This window comes from Drosophila nasuta, chromosome 3 (genome assembly GCF_023558535.2).
Source record: "Drosophila nasuta strain 15112-1781.00 chromosome 3, ASM2355853v1, whole genome shotgun sequence".
Classification (NCBI taxonomy): Eukaryota; Metazoa; Arthropoda; class Insecta; order Diptera; family Drosophilidae; genus Drosophila; species Drosophila nasuta.
In genome coordinates this window covers 18343154-18367961 of record NC_083457.1, presented here as the reverse complement: position 1 = coordinate 18367961, position 24808 = coordinate 18343154, and the positions used below count along the sequence as shown (strand labels likewise).

General features: G+C 37.9%; 2 protein-coding genes across 3 annotated transcripts; one reads left to right on the top strand and one right to left on the bottom strand.

The window, feature by feature from the left end:
* The first annotated feature begins 8899 nt into the window (after window positions 1-8899).
* Window positions 8900-10170, top strand: LOC132790358 (uncharacterized). Of its 2 annotated transcripts, none has more exons than XM_060798857.1 (5): window positions 8900-9051; window positions 9108-9170; window positions 9230-9671; window positions 9748-9887; window positions 9942-10170. In XM_060798857.1, exons 1-4 carry the CDS (start codon window positions 9035-9037, stop codon window positions 9865-9867), a joined length of 642 nt encoding a protein of 213 aa, XP_060654840.1. In that variant the 5' UTR covers window positions 8900-9034; the 3' UTR covers window positions 9868-9887; window positions 9942-10170. The 2 variants fall into 2 exon arrangements, with proteins under 2 accessions (XP_060654840.1, XP_060654839.1); XM_060798856.1 differs by having other exon boundaries at window positions 8909-9051; window positions 9230-9695.
* Window positions 10171-12848: 2678 nt separating this feature from the next.
* LOC132790508 (uncharacterized) lies at window positions 12849-15312 on the bottom strand. The gene is made up of 4 exons (XM_060799053.1): window positions 15139-15312; window positions 14686-15080; window positions 14510-14626; window positions 12849-13956 (listed from the first exon to the last, which is right to left on the bottom strand). Exons 1-4 carry the CDS (start codon window positions 15277-15279, stop codon window positions 12996-12998), a joined length of 1614 nt encoding a protein of 537 aa, XP_060655036.1. The 5' UTR covers window positions 15280-15312; the 3' UTR covers window positions 12849-12995.
* Between the last annotated feature and the right edge of the window lie 9496 nt (window positions 15313-24808).

The window sequence follows — 24808 nt, the reverse complement described above, 5'->3', positions numbered from 1 at the left end:
GTATTCTTCACAATTTTTTGCCTCTGCTTGGGCTCACATACAAATCAAAAGTAAATCACGTTGAAATAATTGTTAGGCACATTTATGAATATAATAAATAATGTTTAGTTTAAACAAAAAGATTTTTGCCTTTTGTTAATGCCAGCGGAAAAAGTGTAGCGTGCGACACAATGGGTTTACGGCTTTGCTAAAAATCTATAAACATTATTAAGACCAAACGATCGGTTTTTGTCTTCTAATATTCTTAACTTTCTTTAGGATATTAACTTTCATAGGGTTTATTTTGCAGAATTCGCTAAAAATTGCATTTGAAATGAAAATTTTGAAACTAACTTCCACTTTGTGTAGCGTGCGACACGTCACAATTTTATTAATTATTTTCAAAACAGTGACTCCAGTGAAATTGAATCTTATACCCTCCGAAAGTACTCTCAATTCACTCTAAATACATAACAAAAGTTTACGGTAAAACTTTAAAAAACCCCCCAAAAAATTGATTTTCATTAGATAAAATCGTGCGAATGTAGCGTGCGACACGTGGGATTTGCCCATATGGGTAATTCTCTGACAAAAAAAACATAACCTGCAACAATTTTAAAAATTACAAAAGGTTATTTTTATAGCTCTAGATTAGTACTTTAATTAGAGCTACGAATGGTTTTGAGATTTTTTTTTGTTTTGCTTTCTGTTCTGATAATTGCAAAAAATAACAAATTCGTACGCAAAACAAAACAAGTAAGAAAGCTACAGTCGAGTGTACTCGACTGTGAGATACCCGCTACCCATTTTCCCAAAATATACCGAATATACTGCAAAAATACTAAAAATATACCAAATGGTATATTTGGTATATCGACATAGTACCGCATTCAAAATATACCATAGACGGCACAATATACCAGATTGTCAGCCAAAGCAACTAAGACCCCTAGTAAGTAGGCGTTTTTGCCCATACGAAAGTATTTCTTTAAAAACTTCGACAAATTTTATCTGATCGCAACCAAATTTTCAGGAATCATAACTACTATAGTAAATATTGTATATACCAAAATTCGCAACTCTAGCTTTGTTATTCGATTTTTTTGATTTGCGGGGGCGGAAGTGGGCGTGGCAAAAATTTGAAACAAACTTGATCTGCGTGCAAACATAACAAATGCTGTCGAAAAAAAATTATAGCTCTATCTCTTATAGTCTCTGAGATCCAGTGTTTCATACGGACAGACGGACAGACACACAGACGGACAGACGGACATGGCTAGATCGTCTCGGCTGTTGACGCTGATCAAGAATATATATACTTTATAGGGTCGGAGATGCCTCCTTCTACCTGTTACATACATTTCCTGCCGGCACAAAGTTATAATACCCTTCTACACTATGGGTAGCGGGTATAAAAATGGACGAATTTATATATTTTATCGTAAAACAGAACGAGTTCCTAAAATCAATCTTTGCTCTAAAAATACCGCTAATCCAAAGCTTTAAGAATAACCTTTACTTATTTTTAAAATTGTTTTAGTTTACGTTTTTTTTTTGTCACTGTAAAGATGGTTGCAAGCGACATTTATCAGAGAATTGCCCATACATGGGAAGATGACACCTTCTTCCACCATATCGGGCTGCGGATATGAAAATAATTTTATGCACACGTATCTTGAATTGATTCCCAAAAAAATAAATATATACTAAAAAAAAAAAAAGAATATACAGCAAAATAACTCGAATTAGGATTGAACCGGTATTAATATCTACATATTCGTTCAGTTTCAGAATCAAAGATTGATTAACCCAACTTAATCCTGAATGTGTACTTAAAAATCCGGGCTTAAATGAAGCCGAAAATACCTAATTAATTGAACTAAGTAAGTGTGAGTACTTATTTCTAACAAGGAAAGAAAATTAGTGAAACAAATGTCTTTAAAAATTTATTAACAAATATGTAATTAATCAATATATGACGATTAACTACTAGATGGTTACATTCTAGTTTAAGAGAATAGTAATAAAGTTATTAACCAAATATATACGCTGAAAAGGTATCGAAGGTGTTTTAACCTTCCATGTGCAGTGAGATTTCTTTGGACGTAGCCAATTAATTTCATCATAAATCTTTATTTTGTCTCTCCTGAATTCATCTTTCAGTGTTTTATACAACTTTCCGTTTAGTGTTTCAGTTTTTAGGCCACTGTAAAGCTATGCTGTCTGTCCTATTGCTAACACCCAACTTATCAAATTAAATATGTGTTTAAAGCCCATTCTTAAACAGTTTGACAAATTTGTTTTGGGCGTGCTGAGCTTGTATAACATTGAAGTCAACGGAGCGGAGCGAACTTTAGAGATTAAATACTTTATGTACTTTAGTTGAACTGCCCAACTGCTGCACACCTCAGCAGGCTGGTCATAATCACATGACCCTTATCATATTTGCCTACATAACCACATCCCAGAGCGCACACTTTCGCCTCGAAGCAAAGCGTATTGCGGTCAAGACAAAGGAATGCAAGCGCGACTTACAAATACCCCTTGGTGTATGAAGAAAAAGGTTGAATAATTTTGAACAAAGACGCAGTTGAGTTGAATAATTTTTCAAAGAATAGCAATAGAAATATATCAAGTAAGATTTTCCAATTCACTTGCTCGCATTTTCATTGCTCTAAGCTAGGATACATCCAAAAAGTTTGTTTTGGGGATTAAGACGAATAATGTAAACCCCTTTTGCTTGAAATCGTTGTTGCTAGGTATGCAAAGGCCGCATAAATTCCTGTTTTCTGTTTCTGGCCGCCTTTTGTGGTTGGCTGCTCTGATGCGGCGGTGATGCTGGTGGTGGCAATGGCTATGGAGGTGATGGTGGTGGTGGCAATGCTTGTGGTGTTGTTGGTGTTGTGGTTTCGAATGCGACTTCGACTCCGACTCCGACTCCGACTACGACTTCGACTCAGTTTCGGACTGTGGCTTTGGCTCTGCCTCATAAACGGAGTGGCAGCGGCGCATTTGCCCTCAAGGTGTAAAACTTGTTGGTGTATTGTTGTGTTGTTGCTGCTGCTGCTGCGGTTGCTGTTGTTGTTGTTGTTGTTGTTGCACACTTTTCAAAACTGCCTGTCAATGCGTGACATTTCATATTTAAGTTATAATCTGCATGCATTACTTTTGGGATCGCCAGGCGTCCGACACACACACACACACACATACAAACACACACTCACGCTCTGAGTTGCCTATAGCAATCGGAGAAAGGGAGAGCGAGGCAGAGACGCCAACATGTATAAATTTAATGGTATACAAAATTAACTGGAGGCTAATTTTCAATAAAACTGACAGCAATGTAAAATGAGGAAAGCACACACACACACACACGCTCACACACAGCCAATGGGTGTATATGTATGTTCTTTTGTGCCTGACGTGCAGTAAATTGAAATGAAAACGAGTGAAATACAAAAACGAACACACATATACAATTAATAAGTATGAATGTATATTTGGTTTATGTCCATACACAGATGTCCGCTTTATAAATTAAACAAAAACTTAATAAATAGCTAGAAGCAATTAAGTTGCAATTAATAACGGCATTTGTCTTTGTGCCAAACACAACCCACTCACAACATTTTCCTCTCTCTCTTCACTCTCCACTTTACTTTACACAACTCTCTCTCCTACAGTTCGCTCGCCCGCTCACACCAATTGGGGTTTGCTATCTCTGTCGAACTGCAGTTGGCATCAAACATGCTGCTGCAAACATCATCAAACCAGTTTCAAGGCTTATCACTGCAGACGCATCTAAATTATCACGAATGCCGGCAGCTCAGCTGAACAACAGAGCGCACACATAAACACAACGAAGTCGTTACTCTTGCTCTTGCTCTTCCTCTCGCTCATCGCCATCGTCATCATCGTCAGCGTCGCGTCGCGTCGTCCTCGTTGTGTGCACGAACATGTTGCGACCGAGCGAGCCTCAGGCCATACTCAACTGGCTGCAGCTCGAGCGCTCGCTGTTGTTGTCGGGTTGGGTCTGATTTGGCTCTCCTGCTGTTGCTGTTGTTACTTGCCTGCCTGCCTGTCTCTCCTGCTCCTCCTTGGCCTGAAGCTATTCGCTTGTAATTATAATATTTCATCCCAAAAGTAGCTGCAGGCCATCAGTCAGTTTCGTTTGCGGCTTGTTGCAGGGTGAAGAACAGGGTGAGCAGGGCCAAAAGGGGCGACACAGCATAGCAGGAGGACGGCAGGGGGAGCAGCGGGGACGGAGGACGGAGGACGACAGCAAGGCAACAATGCAGCAACGCCAACAATGATGAATTTTTGAACTTGCCGTGTGGGTTACAGTGATGTCTGCCACATAAACGCCAAGCGCTGCGAGACAACAAAAAACGCCCCACGTTTCACTTACCACCCCCCGACTACCCCCACTTCCCCCGCAACCATCTTACTGCTGTGCTGTGGCTGCGGTTTTTGTGGCCTTCTACACATGACCCGAAGCGGCAAGTACTGAGTACTGATTGTATAGCTCTTGGAATTTCTTGTTCTTCTATTGCTCTATCAAAAAAGGATTTCATTCTTTGCTGTTTACATAGAAATGCTGCTTAAATTAAATATGGCTTACAGTGAACACCGACAGCACAGCAACAGCAACAGCAACGACAACGCTTCTTATGGATTATGGACTATAAATTAGCCATCAAAAGCACAGAGCACAACAGCAGAGCCGTGAATTCAGCTCGAAGGCGCCTAAAAACGTTGCTGACACATGAAATGCAATTGCAATGGCCAACCACTAAAATGGTATTAAGTGCAATTCGATCGCTTGACATGTGCAACCTGCCACTTGGACAACGGCAACGGCAACAGCAATGGCAACGGCGGCTGGCTGAAGGGGCAGATGAGGCATGCTTCATTTTGTGATAAATTGAGCCGCTAGCCGGCAGCCAAAATCATTTTCATATTGAATGCTAAAATAATGCTTACCTGCTGCTGTTGCTGATGGTGATGTTTTTGTTGCTCTTGCTGCTGCTGTTGCAATTGCAATTGCAACTACTTGAACGAATGTGTGTCTGCAGTTTTGGACTCAAATTACCGCATCGTTTGCGGCGACATTTAATTAAAATTTTCTTTCAGGCAAAATCTCTGGTACATAAACGTTTCTAGTTCTCGATTGTTGGCCAACTTTTTGGTGGTTGCTGCCCGGCCCGCCATGAGTTTATCAGGCAACAAATTTAGTGGCTTGAAGATAATTCGCACTGCACTTAATACCAACTCAGGGAAATGGCCATAAAGTGAACGCTTAATGACCAACTGGCCGTTGTCGTATTCGCTTGTTATTTGTGGCCACCGACAATTGTGCACTTAAAATTGCCCACATTTGTGGCAGTTGCAGCACTCGACTGCTCTTATCAGTGGTTGGTGGTGGTGGTAGCTGCTCATAATTACGATGCTGAATGAAAAGCAGACAGCAACAATGTGGCAGGCGGCAGCAACAATATATTGTCGCATTGTCGCATTGCACGCTGCTCTGTGCCAATAATATCACACATACGCCACGTTGGCGTATCGGCAACGAGCACTCCTCCGATTCCAATTCCGAGTACGACGTCGTCTCCATCTCCGTCTCCGTCTCTAGCGGCAACGGCAACCGCAACGTTTAATTTCCCGTTGCCACAGCGTGGCTTTTGTTCAGCCGAACGTCGCATTCAAGTAGTTTTCCTGCCCCGCCCAGCTGCAAAAGTACAGCGAAACCCGCATAACGGAAGCTATGCCGGCGTTTCCGCGTCTCATTCTTTTGCCAAGATGCTGCGGTATAAGTTTCTAAGTTTGCAAAATAGATTGACATAGAAATACCCTGTAATTATTTTGTAGTTTCTTCTCCACTTCTTATTCTTTCTTATTTTTAATGTTTGCTGACTCAATTTCTCATAATTGGTATGACAATTTTGTATATTTTCGAAATATCGATATGGGTATTCTGTTAGCATGATAGATTGATATGGGAAAATCGATGACACGATGAGAGAGTCATGGAGCACACAAATGAATAATTGAACCGATAAATGTTTCTGTTACTTAATTAGAAATTTAAAATAAATTAAAATAAAGATAGTAAGAATAAAACCTGACTATATTGTATCCTCTATTTACTGAAAATATAAAGCAGTTTTCTTTATCAATAATTTTTGAAGTGATCAATCGAATTAAGAAACTAACATTCAGTTTTAGTTATAACTGCTTTCGTTGATCAAATCATTAGAATGCTTTGTTTCGGATCTCAACCTCTAATTTAATAGAGATCCCAAAATGAAGGATGAAATGATTCCGCGTAAAAACTTGAAAGTTAACAGAATTGAATTGATAAATGTTTCCGTTAATAATTAGAAGTTTAAAACAAACAAAAATAAAGACACTCTGAATATAACGTGACTATATTGTATCCCATATTTACAAAAAACTGAATATCAATCAAATTAGCATTCAATCTTAGTTTTAACTGCATTCGTTGATCAAATCATTAGAAAGCTTTGCTTCAGATCTCAACCACTAATTTAATAGAGATCCCAAAATGAAAGATGATATGATTTCGCGTAAAAACTTTGAAGTTAACAGAATTGAATCTATAAATGGTTCTGTTATTAATTATATGTTTAAAATAAACTAAAATAAAGACACTTTGAATATAGCCTGACTATATTGCATTCTCCATACATTTATAGAAAAACGCAGTTTTTTTATTAATAATTTTTGAATTGACTGAATATCAATCATAACATAAGAAACTAACATTTAGTCAAGTTTTGACTGCTTTCTATGATCAAATCATAAGAAAGCTTTGCTTAAGATCTCAACCTCTAATTTTATAGAGAGCCCAAAATAAAGTATGCCACTTAGTTTAGCACGCCGCATTGATTTGATAAATGCTGCACTCAAAAGAGTTTGATTTTTTTTTTTGGCTTTGTTTTCTATGCAATTATGTGCTTCATTGAGCAATTTCAGAGCAGACGCAAAACGCAAATGTCAGGCGCCCGTTTAGACACAATTTAATTAACAGGCACTCTCGCACACACCCACATACACAAACTCACACACACATGGAGATAACAACAAACGAATTTTGTATGTGCATTGGATTCGAAAGTGGCATTCATGCAGAAATTATGCAACTGTCAGTTGCACAACAAAATCAAATTGCTTGCGCCCCAATGTGTACTATACAGCTAAATAATTGCAGCACTTGATTGAGCGCAAAATGTGCAGCGAAAACAATTGCAGATACAAATTTTTGTGGTGGACGAGTTTATATGGTATGTGTTTTGCGTTGTCGAAATAACTTTAAAGTCAATTAAAGTGGAAGTAAAGAAGACAACGACTCAAAGTCAAAGTAGAAGTCAGTCAGCTGCAGTTGCTGATGTTGATGTCGCTGTTGTTGCTGTTGCTGTTGCTGTTGCTGCTGATGCGACTGCTGTTGCCTGTGGCAGGCACATTTCAGCCTCAAATAGCCGCTGGCATTGGCAAAGCAATGGCTAAGCAGCAGCAGCAGCAGCAACAAAAAAGGAAGCAACAGCAACAATACCAACAGCAACAGCAACAGCAAGAACAACAACAAGTGCATTTAGTTGCGCCGCACGAAATGCCCCTCGGCTATGTATGTACAGAATAGTCGCACACACACACACACACATATACATTTATATATATAGAGAGAGAGAGGGAGAGTGAGACATTCGCACTGGCTATATACAAAGGCTTATGTATAGCTGATAGCCAAAAGCCATCTCCCTTGCCTGCGCCCTTTGCAAGGCTTGAAGGAGCTGCGGATGCTGGCAACACGTTGCCAACGATGGCATCGGGCAACGGGCAACGGGCAACCGTCAGCGGGCGTTGACTGTACGGCGAAAAAGCGTCGCTGCGTGAAAAACTCAGCTGCCGGAGGGTGAATCGCAGCAGCGACGCCACCGCGTCCGCCGCGCCGTACGCTTCGGTTTGCTAATGTTGCCCCAGGACTTTACCGCTTTGATGAGCGAGACAGAGGACGACACACAGCCAAGGGACGGCAAGGACAATGCGGTGCAGGCAGAAGGCAGCGGCGGAGCAGGCTTGATCGCAAAAGGTACGAAGGGCACGAAGGACCTCCATCACCATAGCGATTGTGTGCAAGTGTGTGTGTGTGTGTGTCCGACCTGTTAGAGGGTATTGCAAATGGCCTCCGGTTTTGCGCCTGCGCACCCCGAAGGAAGACAACAACAACAGCACCACAACAAGAACAAACCAACTAAAATCACTGGGCAACACAAGGCAACATTTCAATCTCCGCTGTGTTATTTTGCAACTGTGCCCCAAAGGACTAAAGTGTATACTTAAAGCATATAATCATTCTGATTAATAATAGCAAGTGACTTGTGCACAAATACTTTAGAATTGGTTGAAGTTGCCTTCTTATTATATCCATCCTTTAAGTAGGCTAAACTGATGCAATTAAAAACTTGATTTACAGCTGTGCTCATTGAAATAGCAGTACGACCTATGTGAAAACTGCAACTTTGAAACAATATGTGGTTATAATAGCTTAATATATTAACTTATTTTGAAATAATTCAGCAATTTTATCATTTTGGCAATATTGATAATTACAAAAATAAAGGATGCATTAAAAAAGTAAGTGGTAAAAGTAAAATATAATTACATTATGATGTTCTTTGAAATAGCATGTTAAAAGTAAAATATAATAAAATGCAAATTATCTAATAAATAACTTAATCCTACCAAATTTCGATTTGATTACCAGCTAATTGCCAAAGCTAAGGCTTAGAAGTCGAAGATTTGTTGGCAACATAACGTTCCTCTGAATTCTCAATCGGATTTAAATTCGAGGACTTTGTTGGTCATTACATTACGTTACAAACATCAAGCTCTAAGTAGGCGCAATTGAAGCGAGCATTCAGAAAAAAATTAACTCAAATTCGTCACCAAGAAACCTCTGTCATTGTAGAACTCTCATCATATTTTTTTAACATTATTACATTATATAGCAAACGAAGTTTACTCCAGCAAGATGCACAGGCAGATGCAGTAAATACAATTTATGCTATCTTTTAATGTTTCTTAACTCTATATCTCACTAACAGAACGCGTAACGTTCAAGATGAATCAGATGAGTTATACGTAAATAAGTTATTCTTAGCCAAAAGGTAAGTACTCAACTAACTTGTATTCCCAAATCATTTTTTTTAATTGATACATAATGCAGTTCATCAGACACGTGCCTAAGATCTGTAAAGTTCTCAGCTGATGGGCAGATGACCACCGTAAAATCAGATAATTTTAACGATCACCATCTGCAAGCAAACCTTGAATTACCAGAACTGAAAGAGCGTTGTGTCTTCGCGTCCAACGAAGAGCTGTATGAGTTGTCAAAACAATTGGCCGACAATGAAATCGAACCACCAGCTGAAGGTCCCCAACATGAATCATTAAATGAATGTGTAAATATAGAATATAAATCTGAGATAATTTGGCATGAATGTACATTTAATAACAACGATGGCCAGGTTGAGAATGTTGAAGGATCAAATATTGTTGTTGATTTACCAACAAAAAATCAACCAAATGAACAGCAAATGGCCAAGGAGCTACCAATACAGATTGTGAAAAAGAAATTAAAGGAAATACAATCAGCTGAAACAATTGAGGTAGATCTAGAGCAGAGTGCAGCAGTAAGTTATTAATTACATAAGTTTCTTAAATAATTAACATTCGCTTTTTCAGATTGCTGCTCATGAGCACATGTTGATGTTGAAGGATATTGCTGAATTTCAAGCTCAAGTGGATATGAGAAAAGCATTTGAGCCAATAAACCCATTCAAAAAAATTGCTGCGCCTGATTGAACTCACGGGGAAAATTATTGGCAAGTTCCCACATTACGTATACTTGATATGCTAAATTAAAAACTCTACCTTAGATAACTATTACATCTTCACTCTTCTGTTGCCTCTGGGCCTTGCCATCTATCTCGTCTATATACTATATTTTGACGTCAATATCTACATTAATGCGGAGCGTCGTTATTTAAAGAAAATGCGTTCATCTGGTATTTTATTGAAATGGTTTTATTATGTGATGCACCTGCTAAATGTGAACATATTTTAGTTAGTTTTCAGTAATAAAAAATTGAAGTTGTCTGTACACAATTGTTTTCCTCGCTATTCTGCACACAAATTGTGCAATGTTGTAAAATATTTATAAATTTAAATACATATTTTTGGCGTAAGTGTTGAAATCTACACGCGCTCAAACGCCTCTGTTCTCTATTCTCCTTTATCCTCTAACCCCGTTTCTCTTTGCGCAGCAGCATCATCGAAAATCCCAAACCCCATTGCAAACGCCGCTTGACCAAATGAAAAACAAACAATTCGCTTTTGTTGTTATCCCAAATAACACTAAAACCTACAGCAAGAATAACAGCAACAGCAACAACAACAACAACGACGATAATAAAAACGACACCGAAAATAAACTGAAATTGTAAAGTGTTAAAAATAATAAATTATTTCTGTTATTCTAAATGGTATTAGAGAGAGCGACCATGCATAAATTTAGCCTCACACGAGTGTTAGAAAAATATTACCTCGCGGTTTTTGGCCACTACTAAACCGAAATTCAAATGATACAATAATATTGCACATAGCAATGGACACGAGAAGAGTCTTTATTATTAGTTTCAGCACTTTAAACTCGTCGGAATTTCAATTCTACTACTTCACATGCTATTCAATATTTCTAAATTATTGTTTAAATTATTTACATTATTTAATAAGTTAGGATGTAAATCATTTATACTCGCTGCTCTTAGGGTAGAGATGTATTAAAATTCTGTGTCCACAGAAATTGGAAGTAAATGAAATGAAATGTAGGCAAACATAAAATATTCATATTTTTGCAAAGTCTAAATTTCTTTGGTATCTGGTATATTTTGTATTCGTATATATGGTATATATGTAAAGTGTTAGTATTAGTATTTTTTTTTTGATAAATTTATTTGGTATATTTTGTATTCTATAGTATATATTGAACGAAGTAGTATTTTTATTATTAAATTAGTATTTCTTGTTAAATTCAATTGGTACATTTTGAATTCTATGGTATAACATATTTTAAATGAAGTAGATTTTTTATTATTACATTAGTATTTCTGTTAAATTAATTTGGTATATTTTCAATTCTGTGGTATATTTTTAACGATGTAGTATTTTTATTATTACATTTATTGTTACATGAATTCGATATACTTTGAATTCTATGGTATATTTTGATCGAATTCGTATTTTTAATTAATACATTAATATTTATTGTTAAATGAATTTGGTATATTTTGAATAAAGTAGATTTTTTTATTATTACATTAGTATTTTTGTTAAATTTATTATTATTAATTTATTTAGAACAATAAATAATAGTAAGTAATATTTTGTATTATTAGTTTAGTATTTTTAATTCAATTAATTTGATACATTTTATTGAAAACGCGTAGCAAGTATCTCATCGTACATTTTATTGAAAACGCGTAGCAAGTATCTCATCATCGAGCACACTTAACTGTAGCTTTCTTATTTGATTTTTAAATATTTTGTGGCTTTCAGTTAATTAAAATGATTCTTTGATGTGCAAAACTGGCTTACTTATTACTCTATGTTATCATTGCGTCCCACTTCGCAACCCTTTCGCCATTTGTGACAAGAGCTTAACGACAAATAGATATGTCGTAGCCGGCAGCGAGCTAATCCTTCAGCTTGAGGGGGCTAGACTTCATTGTTTATATATATGGCACAATTTGTATAATTTAAACTTATTTTTGGGGTGATGCTTTGTGGGGCCATAAATCAAGACTACTTTCACGTTGGCCGTAAATACACACATAAGCCAAACGAAAGACGATGAAGAACCCAAACGAAACCTGGCCAAGACTCTCGACCATGACTCCCACAAAGGTGGCACAACATCGAACTTGTTCGTGCACTTTTTTTTTATTTTGGAGTTAGGGCTCCGCACTCGCAACTCTAGCGTGTGTACGTGTGTGTGTGTATTGTTATCACAACAACAGCATATAAATTATCATGGCCAAAAGCAAAACGCAACGGCAGCAGCAACATCGACAACAGTAACAACAACAGCAACAACAACAGCAACCACAACTCGTAGCAACAGCTTACAACGTAAACACAACAAAACGAAGAGAGCGACGCGCTGACGCCAAACACGAAACATTTTTTACTAATAAATCGCCACAAGCGATTTTCCCATAGCTCAGTTCCTCTTTATAATACATATTTCACATGAAATGCCGCCGGCGGCGAGGAAAAGCAAAAGAAATAGAACAGAACTTGATCAAAATTGGCAACTCTTTGATTTCAGTTGCTTCATCCCAAGTCTATTAATTTAAGTCGAGCTTAATTGCGTATACAAATCTGATGCTCAAAGTTTGTCAAGAGAAAAGCTTTCTCATATCTCTGTTGTTATGATAAAATCAAAATTATTGTTGATACCAATTAAAACTCATTTTTTGAATTCATAAAGAAAACATATTGATAAGGGATTGTCGTTAATTTAATTAATAGTTTTTAGTTCTCAAACAATATTTAAGAACACAAAATTCTGAAAGCTTTTTTTGAAATAATAATCTGGTTGAAAAATATTGACTTATTTCAAAACTTTTTTAATTTCATTCCTAATCTTAATTTTCATTTATAAAATATTTTAAACCTTTTTCTTTTCTCATTCTCTTTTAAAACCGAAAAAATCGAATAAAAAGCGATATTTTGAAGCTAGAGTTGTGATTTTTAATACAGTCAAAAATAACTTCAGTATTTATGATTGCGATCGGACAAGAGTTGTTGAAGTTATTTAATATATACTTTTGAATTTGTTCGGAATGTTAATTTAGTCACAATAGATCACACTCGCTTTTAGCTTTCTCACTTGATTCTTTCCTCAACTGTTTACTCTTTTAAATTTAAATTTATAGAGCTGCTTTTGGAATTTGTACATTGTTGAATATTTCCGTTGCCACTTTTCTCAATAATTTTCCATTGATGTTGTGTGGCAAAGTGTCCACAAATTTAACACCCGCATGCAACTGTTTGTACTCCACTGAAATACGCTTGGCCACATGCCGAATAACTTGTTGTTCACTCAACAGACTGTTTGGTTGTTTCACGATTAACGCACCCGCTGCATCATTGTATAATTTATCGCGAATCCCGACGACACACACAGATTGCACTTCTGGCAGCTCCATAATGATCTTTTCGATATCATTGGGCGCATAGTGAAATGATTTGTATCTGAGTAAATCCTTTTTACGATCGACCACATAGAGATTGTTATCACTGTCAAAATAACCCAAATCTCCCATATAAAACCAACCATCTGAATCCAAAGTTTTGGCTGTTTGCTCTGCATTGCCATAATATCCACTCCAATTCTGATTTGTCTTAATGATTATTTCACCAATCTCATTGTGGCCCAGATACGTGCCCTGTTCACTCAAAATTCTGACACTTTTCCTTGGCAATAAGCCACCGACGAAATTGTCTACCGATGGATTTATGGCAGCTGCAACTACATCGGTTTCACTTGTTCCATACAAGCAGATAAAGAAAGTGTTGGGAAGAGTTCTTTGAGCTGCTCGCACTAGATTCGCTGAGACCCAACCTCCGCCATAGGTAATAATCTGAAGACTCGATAGATTTTCCACAGTTGCCAGTGGACTATGGAAAACGTCTTGAAACTGCCAATTTGACATGTGGCAAACAGTCACCTCATGTTTCTTAATGATCTCAACTAATCTCTCTGAACTAAAGAGTTGATTGGAAACGATGCGCGGTGCTCCACTGACTGTAGATATTAAGACGGTCTTAATGCCGCTTATCCAGTCGATAGCTGTGTTTGTGAATATAACTTCCTTAGTGCCACCAGTGCTGCAAATTAAATGATGAAAGATTATTATTACAAATCGTTTATGAACGAGCGAAGAAAATAACTATTCAACTGTATAAACTCGCTTTCGTCGTTCGTTTTCGTTCAGTTGATAAATTTTTTTCTTTAGTTCATTCATGTTCAGTTTTCAATGTTTTTTTTTCGTTTGTTTTTTTCAGTTTTACACTTGTTCTTGTTCCCTATTTAATTTTGTGATTAGTCTTCATTTTGCGATTTCCTTTCTTCCACTATTGTGCAGATATTTAGTGTGTGTTTTATCGTTAAAATAAGAGTCAAAAGAATTATGAAAATGTTTAAAAATTCAAACTCATTTATAAAACTGAATAGTTTAATAATTCCTTTAAAAAGAATAGTGTACTTCAGATAAAACAAATCTGATTTAAAACTATTGAACGAAGATCGTCAACAAAACGAATTGTGATCGATCGCTGAACGAAATCGCAGCAGAACAAAAAAAAACTGATGGAAGGAACTTATTCCGATTATTGAACGATGTTTACACAACATTAATATACAATATTAAATTTCACTCACTTTCCTATCAGCACCAATTGAGCATTGGATAAGGTCACAGCTTTGGGCAATCCAGTTGTGCCAGAGGTGCAAATAATGCCCATTGTTTGATTTTCACCAATCACTAATTTTGTGGGACTGTAAAATCAGATACAATCAATATATTAGTGTAAGCAATCGCAATTTTATTTACTAACTTGTAAGAATTTTCGGTGGTCGTTGGCCTAAAATGGTCTTCAATCTTTGGCACATTCGCAATGTGATTGATAAGCGTGCAAATTATGGGATTCCATTCAAGAGTTATCGACTTGATTAGCTCGTAATCGTTGCCATCGCAGAATATCAGCTTTGGCTTCGTTATCGCATATAATGCAGCAATAACATCCGGCTCCAACAACGGATTAACAGCATGAAAGGGTGTGGCATTGAATAAACACGCAAACATAACGTGAGTATCGTGTACATTATTACGGGACAAAATACCAATAACGTGCTCATGGGTGAATCCTGAATCCTTAAAGTACTGAGCCAATCGCACAGACATTGTTAAAGTCTCCTCACATGAAATAACTTCGTTTTTCTCATGCCACACCTAAGTATAATGGAAATGTTAAAGATAATGGAAACATCTTTATGAAATAACCCTTTACCTGACATATATTTTTGGGATTCTCCTTGAGTGCATTGAAAATAACATCTCCTATGGTTATGTCAGTATCATAAAATACCTCCATATCATCTCCATGCCATAGTTTCTCTTCCTCATTGTATGTCGTTTCAATAATTAACATTTTAGTTCACTAAATGCTCGGATCTTAACTGCGAAACAGCTCCCAATACACTAATTGCCGTTAGTCGATAATACAGTTTAGAATTGAGAATTTTGTGTTGAAGTCAAGTTGCAGTTGGATGATAACGCTGATAAGTTGAGTACTAGGATTCGCTGATAAAGTTATTTGTAGAAAGTTCATGACTTTCGCACAAACCAATTTCGATTAATCTGCTAATATATGTATAATCTACTAAAATTATATAGATAAGCTTATCTTCAATCCAATCTTTAGAAATATGATAATGTTTTATTGGATAGGTCAACGTATCAATAGAAGCTATTGAAATAAACTAAAAGTTTAAATCGAACTGATTACGTACAAGTTGTAGACTACAACCGATTTTTATTAAATTTATAATAAACAAGAATGCAAGCTACAGTCAAGTGTGCTCGCCTGTGAGATACCCGTTATCCATTTTGAATAGAAGCAAAACAGTCCAGTATAATTCCTGATTCAGATTTCGATCATAAAAATTGTATAAGGTATTGAAGAAATACTTTTGTATGGGAAAAAAAAAACACCTACTTACTAAGAATCTTAGTTGCTTTGGCTGACAATCTGATATGTTTTGCACTCTTTGGTATATTTAGAATATAGTACTATATCAATATACCAAATATAACCTTTGTCGTATGTTTAGTATTTTTTGGTATATTTATTCGGTATATTTTGGAATTAATAATATAATATTCAAAATGAGTATCGGGTATCTCAAGTCAAGGACACCTGACTGCAATTAGGGTATACACATGATACATAAATATTTCATAGATATTTTATACCATAATTTTCAATAAATACCATTTTTAATTGTATATTATTACCCTAACCCTGGGCAGCTTTGAATTAATGTTGTAAGGTCACTCATTCTAACATAAAAAACTTTCAGTTTTCTTTTCCTGTTACTCCAATAAAATATTCTAACAAATGTAATAATATATATCACAATAAAGTACCATATATTTCTCTTCATTCTTATCCTTAAGTAGTATAATTAAGTGAGGTCAGAGCCATTCTGAGATGTTGTCTGAATGCGCACGCGCAGAAGAGTTTCCACTGCTCGAAGGGCTCAATTGAACTTAAGGGCATTCCCACACACACACACACACACACACACACACATGCATACTTAGCAAGCACACACCCACATGCAGCTAAAGATGTACACACACACACACAGACACAGACACAAACCAATATGAAATGTGGGAACTTTTTGGCTCTTAATCAGTTTGCCTTGAAGACGAGTCCAAATCGCATACAGCAAACACACATACACCTCTGAGGCATACTCACACACACACACACACACTGATAAATTGAAACCTATCTTTGGTATTTTGTTTTTCTTTGAAGCAACAATGCGCCAACAATGAGCCCGAGGCAATCCTTAGTACGACTACGACGCTCATTTATTTCACAGTCGTGGACAAGATAATCGCCAATGTCCGCTTAGAGGTAGACGACGACGACGACGACGAAGACGACGAAAATGCTTAGTTCCAATAGCAAATGGCATGTCTCTCGTATAGGAGTGTGTACTCGTAAGTTGAATGGTTTATGTATGTATGTAGTATATGAAGACCGTCTAAAGTCGTTATTCGGCTCATTTTGTGTGGCTTTAGGAAATGTATTTCAATAATTTTCACACGAAAATCAGTTGAATGAAGTTGTTGTAGCTTTGGCTTTTTTCTTTTGATTTGTTTCTCTTCTCAGCTCTAAAGTCATTTGTATGTCTTTTAAGTCTTAATTTGTGTGGCAGTCACTAGAAAAGAAAATAAAAAAAAAAAAGTAAAGGAGGGAGAAAGAGTGGAGCACAGTTGTAGTCTGTGTGCCGCACGCCAGTTGCAACATCTCTGTCGTTTTGCCCAGAAGCGGCAGCTGGCCAAGTAACCGAGCCATGTTTGCATGGCCATCAGTCAGAGCTCAACTAGCAGCGGCAGCCACAGCCACAGTCACAGCTTCGGGAACAGCTCCATTTACAGCTCCAACCTCAGCACAGCATCAGTCCAGCTTCAGCTTCAGCTCCAGTTTCAGTAGCAGCAGCTGCTAGACAAGCGCACATGCAACTGGCTTACACACGCACACCCCACACACACACACACACACACATACAGTACATTCATGCACATCCTGTCCCAACCCAGTCAGCCAAGCTAGTTGACAGACGGCATAAGGGTAAGAGTAAGGGACAGCGGGAGGCAGGGAGGCAGAGAGAGAGAAAAAACGGAACTGTCACAGCGTCGTCAGTCGTCGTCGTTGGTGCTGCCACCTTTGGGGCCTCAGTCAGCTCCTGCTGCTGCTTCAGCTTCAGTTTGAGCTTCATTTGGGTATCACAGTCGTGTTGGCATCGTTGTCATGGGCAACAACGTTTGCTGCTGCTGCTGTTGCTGTTGCTGTTGCTGCTCGGGCACCTCTGGGGCCTGTTTCGCTTGTAATTATAATATTCCAGCCAACCCAAAATGTTGCCCCAGGCCAAGCAGCAGCAGCAGCGACAGCGACAGCCACAACGGACAAGGCAGGAAGATGAAGCGGCGTCGTCGTCACAGCCACACGGAACTTTTGTTGTTGCTGCTGCTGCTGCTGCCTTTGCCTTTGCTTTCGCTATTATTGCTGCTTCTCCTCATGTTGTTGTTGTTGCTGCTGTTGCTGCTATAGAACGTTGCTGTGCCGCATGCAACACGATGTCGCCTAAAGACATTGCGGATGACCTCGAGCGCCACAAATGCTGATTACGTAGCCGCTCCCTTCTCCATTTCCTCAAAAAAATATAAGAAAGCTTCAGTCGGGTGTGATCGACTGTGAGATACCCGCTACTCATTGAGAATAAAAGCAAAACAGGGTGGTACTCATTTTTAAATATACAAAATATTATACCTATACAGTGCGGTATTAATTTTAAAATATATAAAATAATATATCTTAAAAATACTTTTAAAAAAATATTTGGTATATTGATATAGTTCTGTATTAAAAATAGAGTACAAATTATACCAGATTGTCAGCCAAAGCAACAAAGACCCATAGTAAGTAGGCGTTTTAGCCCCAAAAGTATTTCTCAAATAACTTATACAATTTTTATTCTCTCGCAACCAAATTTTCATTTTCAGAAAACATTAAAACTACTATAGTTATTATTGTATGTATTATTGCAACTCTACATCCAAAATTATGGAAGTTATTCGATTCTTGTTGATTTGTAGGGGTGGGAGTGGGCGTGGCAAAAATGTCAAACAATATTGATCTACGGGCAAGCACAACAAGTGCTGCCTAAAAAAATTATATCTCTTTCTCTAATAGTCTTTGTGATCTAGGTATTCATACGCACGGACAGACAGACAGACGGATTGACGGACATGGCCATATCACCTCGTGTTGACGCTGAACAGGAATATATTATATATTCTTGATGGGGTTGGAGGTGCCTCCTTCTGCCTGTTACATATATTTCCTGGAGGCACAAAGTTATAATACCCTTCTACCCTATCAGTAGAGGGTATAAAAAAGAGGAACACAAGACATACACGAAACTTACATACTCTATGAAAATGGGAAAAACAATAGAGAGTATTCATATAATTTTGCAGCACTTTTAATAGAGCATTTAACGGAGCTTCAGCCTCACATTGTGATTGATGGCCCCTCGTTGTGTACTCGTTGAAGTCTGCTTCAGACTCCTTCGATATGCATCCAAAGGAGGAGAAGAGCAAGCTTTTTGGTTGTGACGCCCGCCAGCTCAACTAGTTGTTGTTGTTGTTGTTCTTGTTTTTGTTGTCGTTGTCTCGTGCATATTTGCTCTGACCAACTATACAAACGAGTCCGAGCACGAGAGCTCTATACGTGTAGGCGTAGCTGAGTACAAGTGTGAGGGCGTGTGTGTGTGTGTGTGTGAGTGGGGTCAGCCTCAGTGCGTGTGTTCGTGTTCGTGTAGCTGGGATGCCCATTTACATAGCTTGAGGTATTTCAATTTATTTCATTGTGCTTTTCATATTATTGTATTTGCAATTTTGATTGCAGTTGCCTTTTGACCACTGGCAACATAGACCAGAGAATCCGATTCCATTTTCAGCCATATGCAAAAATATCGATAGCACACCCAAACCAACCCCAGCCCCTTTGCCCCTAGCCCCTCTGCCTGTCCCTACACGACGATTGACTGACAGTAGTGTTCTCTGAATGCCAATGTACATATGCAATCAGCGCTGCTCCGATGGATTATTTGGTTTTAATTGCAATTTATGGCATAACCAAATGGGAGTTGGGGATGGATAACAAAACTAAACAAAGCTTAATTAAAATAATATTTTTCAAGGATTTTATGAAATTGTAAAACTTGGCATTAAATAAATAAACATCAACATCAATTGATGAGACAATTCAAATAAAATAAATGTCAAATGTTTGATGCTCGATGCTCGAAACTCGCCTCGCGGCTAAATATGATTTTTACACTCACATTTCTGCTGCATTTCGAATGTCAAAAGTATGGCAGCGTGGTGATCACTATAATGAATGAATAGAAGAGAGTCAGAAAATCAATGCTTTTTAGTATGTTTATATATGATATACATGTATGTTCAAAAGGCAAACAAATGTCGAAATGTGCTAATCAAAAAGCATTTGCCCAAGTGGACATCAAATGGAGTATTCCATATTTCCAAAATAGCAAACTTCAACTTTATTTCAAGCATTCCTTATGTTACATTGCCGAAATGCACAAGGAACATCATTTGTTGTTGCCAGTAGTCGGTGGCTTTATCAAATGTGAAATGCATATTTCCCCAGTCTTGAAATTTTGCAATTAAAAGGCATTTGTATTTTGACAACGACAGCAACGAATTGCTCAATTACCCAGTTGCAAAAGTCGAAACAAAAACAAAGGAAAGATGAAACATGAACCTCTTAATTAGGAAATCCAAGCTCAATGCAAATGTCATGTTCAATTCGGAAAAACATTTTTCATTTTGCATATTGTTTTTAATTGCGCCTTATCCATCAAAATGCTGCAGATGGAAAATAAAATGGCAGCATTTTCTCATCTCAACAGTTATTTTGACAAGCACTGCATTCAGAAAAATAAAGAACAAATAGTTTCACAAACCAAAAGTTTTTAAATTTTGTTTCTTAACTTAATTTAGATAGTGAAAGAGTAATTTGCTTTTTCTATTTTTTAAACATTGGTAATTGGGTTACCAAATAATGAATGTAATACAAAATTTGTTTTCATTCCATCTAGCAAACTTAATTATTTTGGATTATTTAATAGTTCAAGAGAAAACAATTGCAATGCCGAAGAAATTGTGTAAAATTCTACTTAGAGCACTCGAATAATCTTCTTTAAATATTTGTGCAAATATGCATATGTGGAGAGAGTGAGAGTTGTTGTATTGTGTTGTGTTTTGTTGTACTCATTTTAATATGGCAACACCCACACACACACACATATACACACGAATGCGATACGATAAATCAGTTGCTCAGTCTTGACCAAATACGACTACGAATATTCAAGCATACTCGTAAATTGCAAACAATAAATAACCGAAAAATTGTAAATAAAGTTGCTTGCAAATATTTCATAAAGTAACAATCAGCTTAGGGCCAAGGAGCAGATGCCAAAAAAGCAGGCAGCCAGCAACAACAACTGGAAGGCTTGAAGCAACAGCAACAGCAACGGTAAGGCACCGACACCAAGCGAGGCCAAAAGTATTTGCGACCAACTTAACACACACACACACACACACACACATATTGAATGCAGCACTGTTGCTTCTCCTCATCCATCCCCCTGCTCCTTACCTTATCCAGGCGGCTCTCGTATCGAAAAACCAAAAGTAAAAAGGCCCGCAGCAAATGTTGCAAGCAGCGCCAGATAAGCGGCCGAGCCAGCGAGCTGAGGTTCAAGCTGAGCTCTCTGCCTCTCTGAGGTTGTGGCTGAGGCTGAGGCTCGTTGTGGCAGTGGCTGTGGCTGTGGCATGGGGCAGCGTCTGGTGGCATCGACGCTGGCAGCGTGGTGGCAACTTAACATTTTTGGTATGCAAACAAATTTTATACTTGGCCAATGTTTAAACTCTTCAATTGGCTAAAAGCGTTTTTGTATTTTCCTCTCATTCTCTCTCCTTTTTTTTTCTCTTCTTCTTTATTTTATTTTTACTGTATGCGCTATCTAAATGTGGCACGATTATTGTTATTATTGTTGCTGCGCCACTGCGGAGAGCTGCATTATTTGCATATGAAAAGCGGACGCAAATATAAGTAAAATCTACAAATTTCTTTACTGTTTTTTTTCCTTCTTCTTCTTCTATTTTTCTTCTTTTTTTGAGGAACTGCAGCAGATATGCCGCAGGCAATCAAGCTGCAACGCCAAGAACCCACATACCTTTTTTTCCATTTGTTAGGCTTATAAATAGCATCCAAGTCTTTTTGTCAACGCATCACTGAAATGCACCGCAGCCAAAACAACAAGTCAAAGGCATAGAGAGTGATCGACTATTAGATACTCTGTACACAGAAAAAAAATTCAATGAATTTTGAATTGGATTTGCTTAACCCATGTATGAAAATACTTGAATTTGGTCGTTCTAATCCTTAACATAAGTAATTAAAAAATTTAAACGTCAATTCATATTCGACTGTAAAATATGTGTATCCGTGTTTAATAAAAAAAAAGCGGGGCATATTTCTTATATACCAAATTAATATAAGCTATATTTGGTATATCAGCATACCATTAAACTTTAAAAATGTCATAGAGTACAAAATATGCCAGAAGTGAACCAAACCAGCTATCGTTTATTGCTAAATATAACCCATTCCAAACCAAATTCTTAAGATTTTTATAATGATTGTATATCAAAATCTAAAACTAGTGCTATCGAAAAAAAAAAATACATCTCTCTTATAGTCTCTAAGATCTAGTTGTTCACACGAACAGACGGACAGACAGACGGACATGGCTATATCATCTCGGCTGATCAAGAATATATATGTGCCCATATACTTTATATGGTCAAAGATGTCTCATGCTGTCTGTTATATGGTAAAGCCCTCTTACCTTATGAAAATCTAAGCTTAAATCAAACCAAAAATGTTTGTTTTTAAAGTACTTTTTTCTGCGTATTAATTGTTATATGATAACTGCAAACCCTTTTATCTGCAACTTATGTAAAGTGTCATACTTTTCCACTTGATCAGTTTACAGGGTACAACAGGAGCAAGGTACAAGAACTTGACGGCGGTCATATAAGAACACCCAAGAGCTGCCCCCCACAACTAACAGACAAAAGCAAAGCAACTACCTCTGGCTAAAAGGGAATAAGAAGAGAAGCAACCGCCAACAACAGCAACAACAACTGCAACAGCAACGACAACAACAACGAGAGCAACAACAAATTGGAATATATAGCTGCTGGCCATAACGGTGTTCACAATAATGACGACGTGGCTCCTCTCTGAAAAGAAGCATAACGATGGCGACGCTTGGCTGGCATGGGGCAAGGACATAGCCGCAACATAATGAAAACGAAGGGAATTTTCAGTTGCTGCTGCTGCTGATGCGATGCGATGCGATGTGACGCACGAGACCGCAAAATGGCCGACGGCCATTGCAAGTTCTCAAGTGCTTCCGGCTGAGAGGTTGCCTACCAAGAGACCAGCGACAGAGACAGCGACAGACGCGACAGCGACAGCAAAGAGCGAGAGCAAGAGCGAGAACGAGAACGAGATGGAGTCATATATATTCACACTCAGACTCTGTGGCTCAATCCCACGCCCAGTTTTGGCCGCCAAGCAACCAATATTGTCATGTGGTTTTCTTTGCACTGCTCCAGCGGGTGCTGTTCCCGCTTCCGCTTCTCCTTGCTGCTGCTGATGCTGCTACTGCGGCTCCTGCTTGCTGCCACTAACCATTGAGGAGGCTTCATCAGGCGCAGCGACTGAGGCATCGTCATGGGACGGAAATGAGTCAAGCGTGACATTTGCTCGACGCTGGCGGTTGTCACGCTACGCTGCGCCGCTCCTTGCCCTTTATATGTATCCTTTCGCCTGCATGCCATGTCTCTACGTGTATGTGTGACTGTGTGTGTGTGTGTGGCTGTGCCGCGGGCTAGTCAAAAGGAAACTCCTCGTATAACGCAAATTAAAAAATCCAACAGCCAGAGCCGAGTGCGAGGCAAAGAAAATGTCAAGTAATGGGAAACTAACGGGTAAATATGTATGTGTGTGTGAGTGCATTAATACCATCACATATGTGTGGGTATGTGCGGATAAAAGTATACTACACTTTTTCCTACAACCAGCAGCTAATTTTAATTAGCCTGGCCAATGACGCGCACCTTGGCTTTAATTTACAAGTAGAACTCTCTCTTTAAGTTATTGCAAATAATCGAATATAAAACTCTAGAAATGTTGCTAATAAATCGGTGATTATTATAAGTGATCTAAGTGATTAATTCATTCTTCAAATTATTAAATTCATTATCAAATCTAGTTTTCATTAAACTTCGAAATACAATTACATTTCATTTTAAGATTTATATAGAAATTAAATTTTTAATATACTATAATAGAATATTACAATTTTCAATTCAAAACGGATTGACTTTATTTGCATAATATTATGTTAAAATATACATATGTATGTATCGTAACTAAATTAAGAAAACACGCTTGCGATGAATTCGTGCAATACCTTTTATCGATCGTGAAATTATATCGATTGTTTTCGATGATGTACTATTTAGTATTTTTATTATTGTGTACACACTGAAAAAGAGAACGGAACGCTCGTTAAATTGACAACACTGAATACTAAAGCCGAATACACAGCCTCCATATAATTCATATATGCTTATCTAACACACTTCGAAATGTGTTTTCTTCAGCCATCTTAATCAGTTAGGCAACGCAAGAACTCGCTGTCTACAGAGTATTATAATGAGGGCCGCAATTTCACTTGAAGCAAACTCATGCCTTTTGAGGCAACAACAAAATGGCCGCCAGGGGGCAACATTTCAACATCAAAACAAATGCATAACAAAAGGTGTAGCACATATCATGCATATTTCGTGAGCAAAATTGCCGCCAACGCTGCCCAAACCCAGTCAATGGAAATTGGTATGAAATGCCCCATACAATCTACCGCCGCCCTCCCATTTCTGCTGCTGCCTTCCTTTTCTCTTCTCTCCGCCCCCCCTCCCCGCGATGAACCGCAATCAACCTTTGGCAGCGGCTCGCGTTTTTGGCATGCTTGAGGCAAAATATCGATGTAAAGAATTAAAAACATAGGTACACGCATAGCGGCGGTTGGCAAGGGGCAAAGTGGGGGAGGCTGTGTGCTCCTAAACTGAGAGCAGATACAATAAAACATGCAAATATGCGCCCAAGGACATTGCAACAGCAACAACAACAACAAGAACAACAGCAACAGACACCGTCAAAACACAACGCGCCGAAGAACGCAGGCCGAACATCAAACACACACACGCAC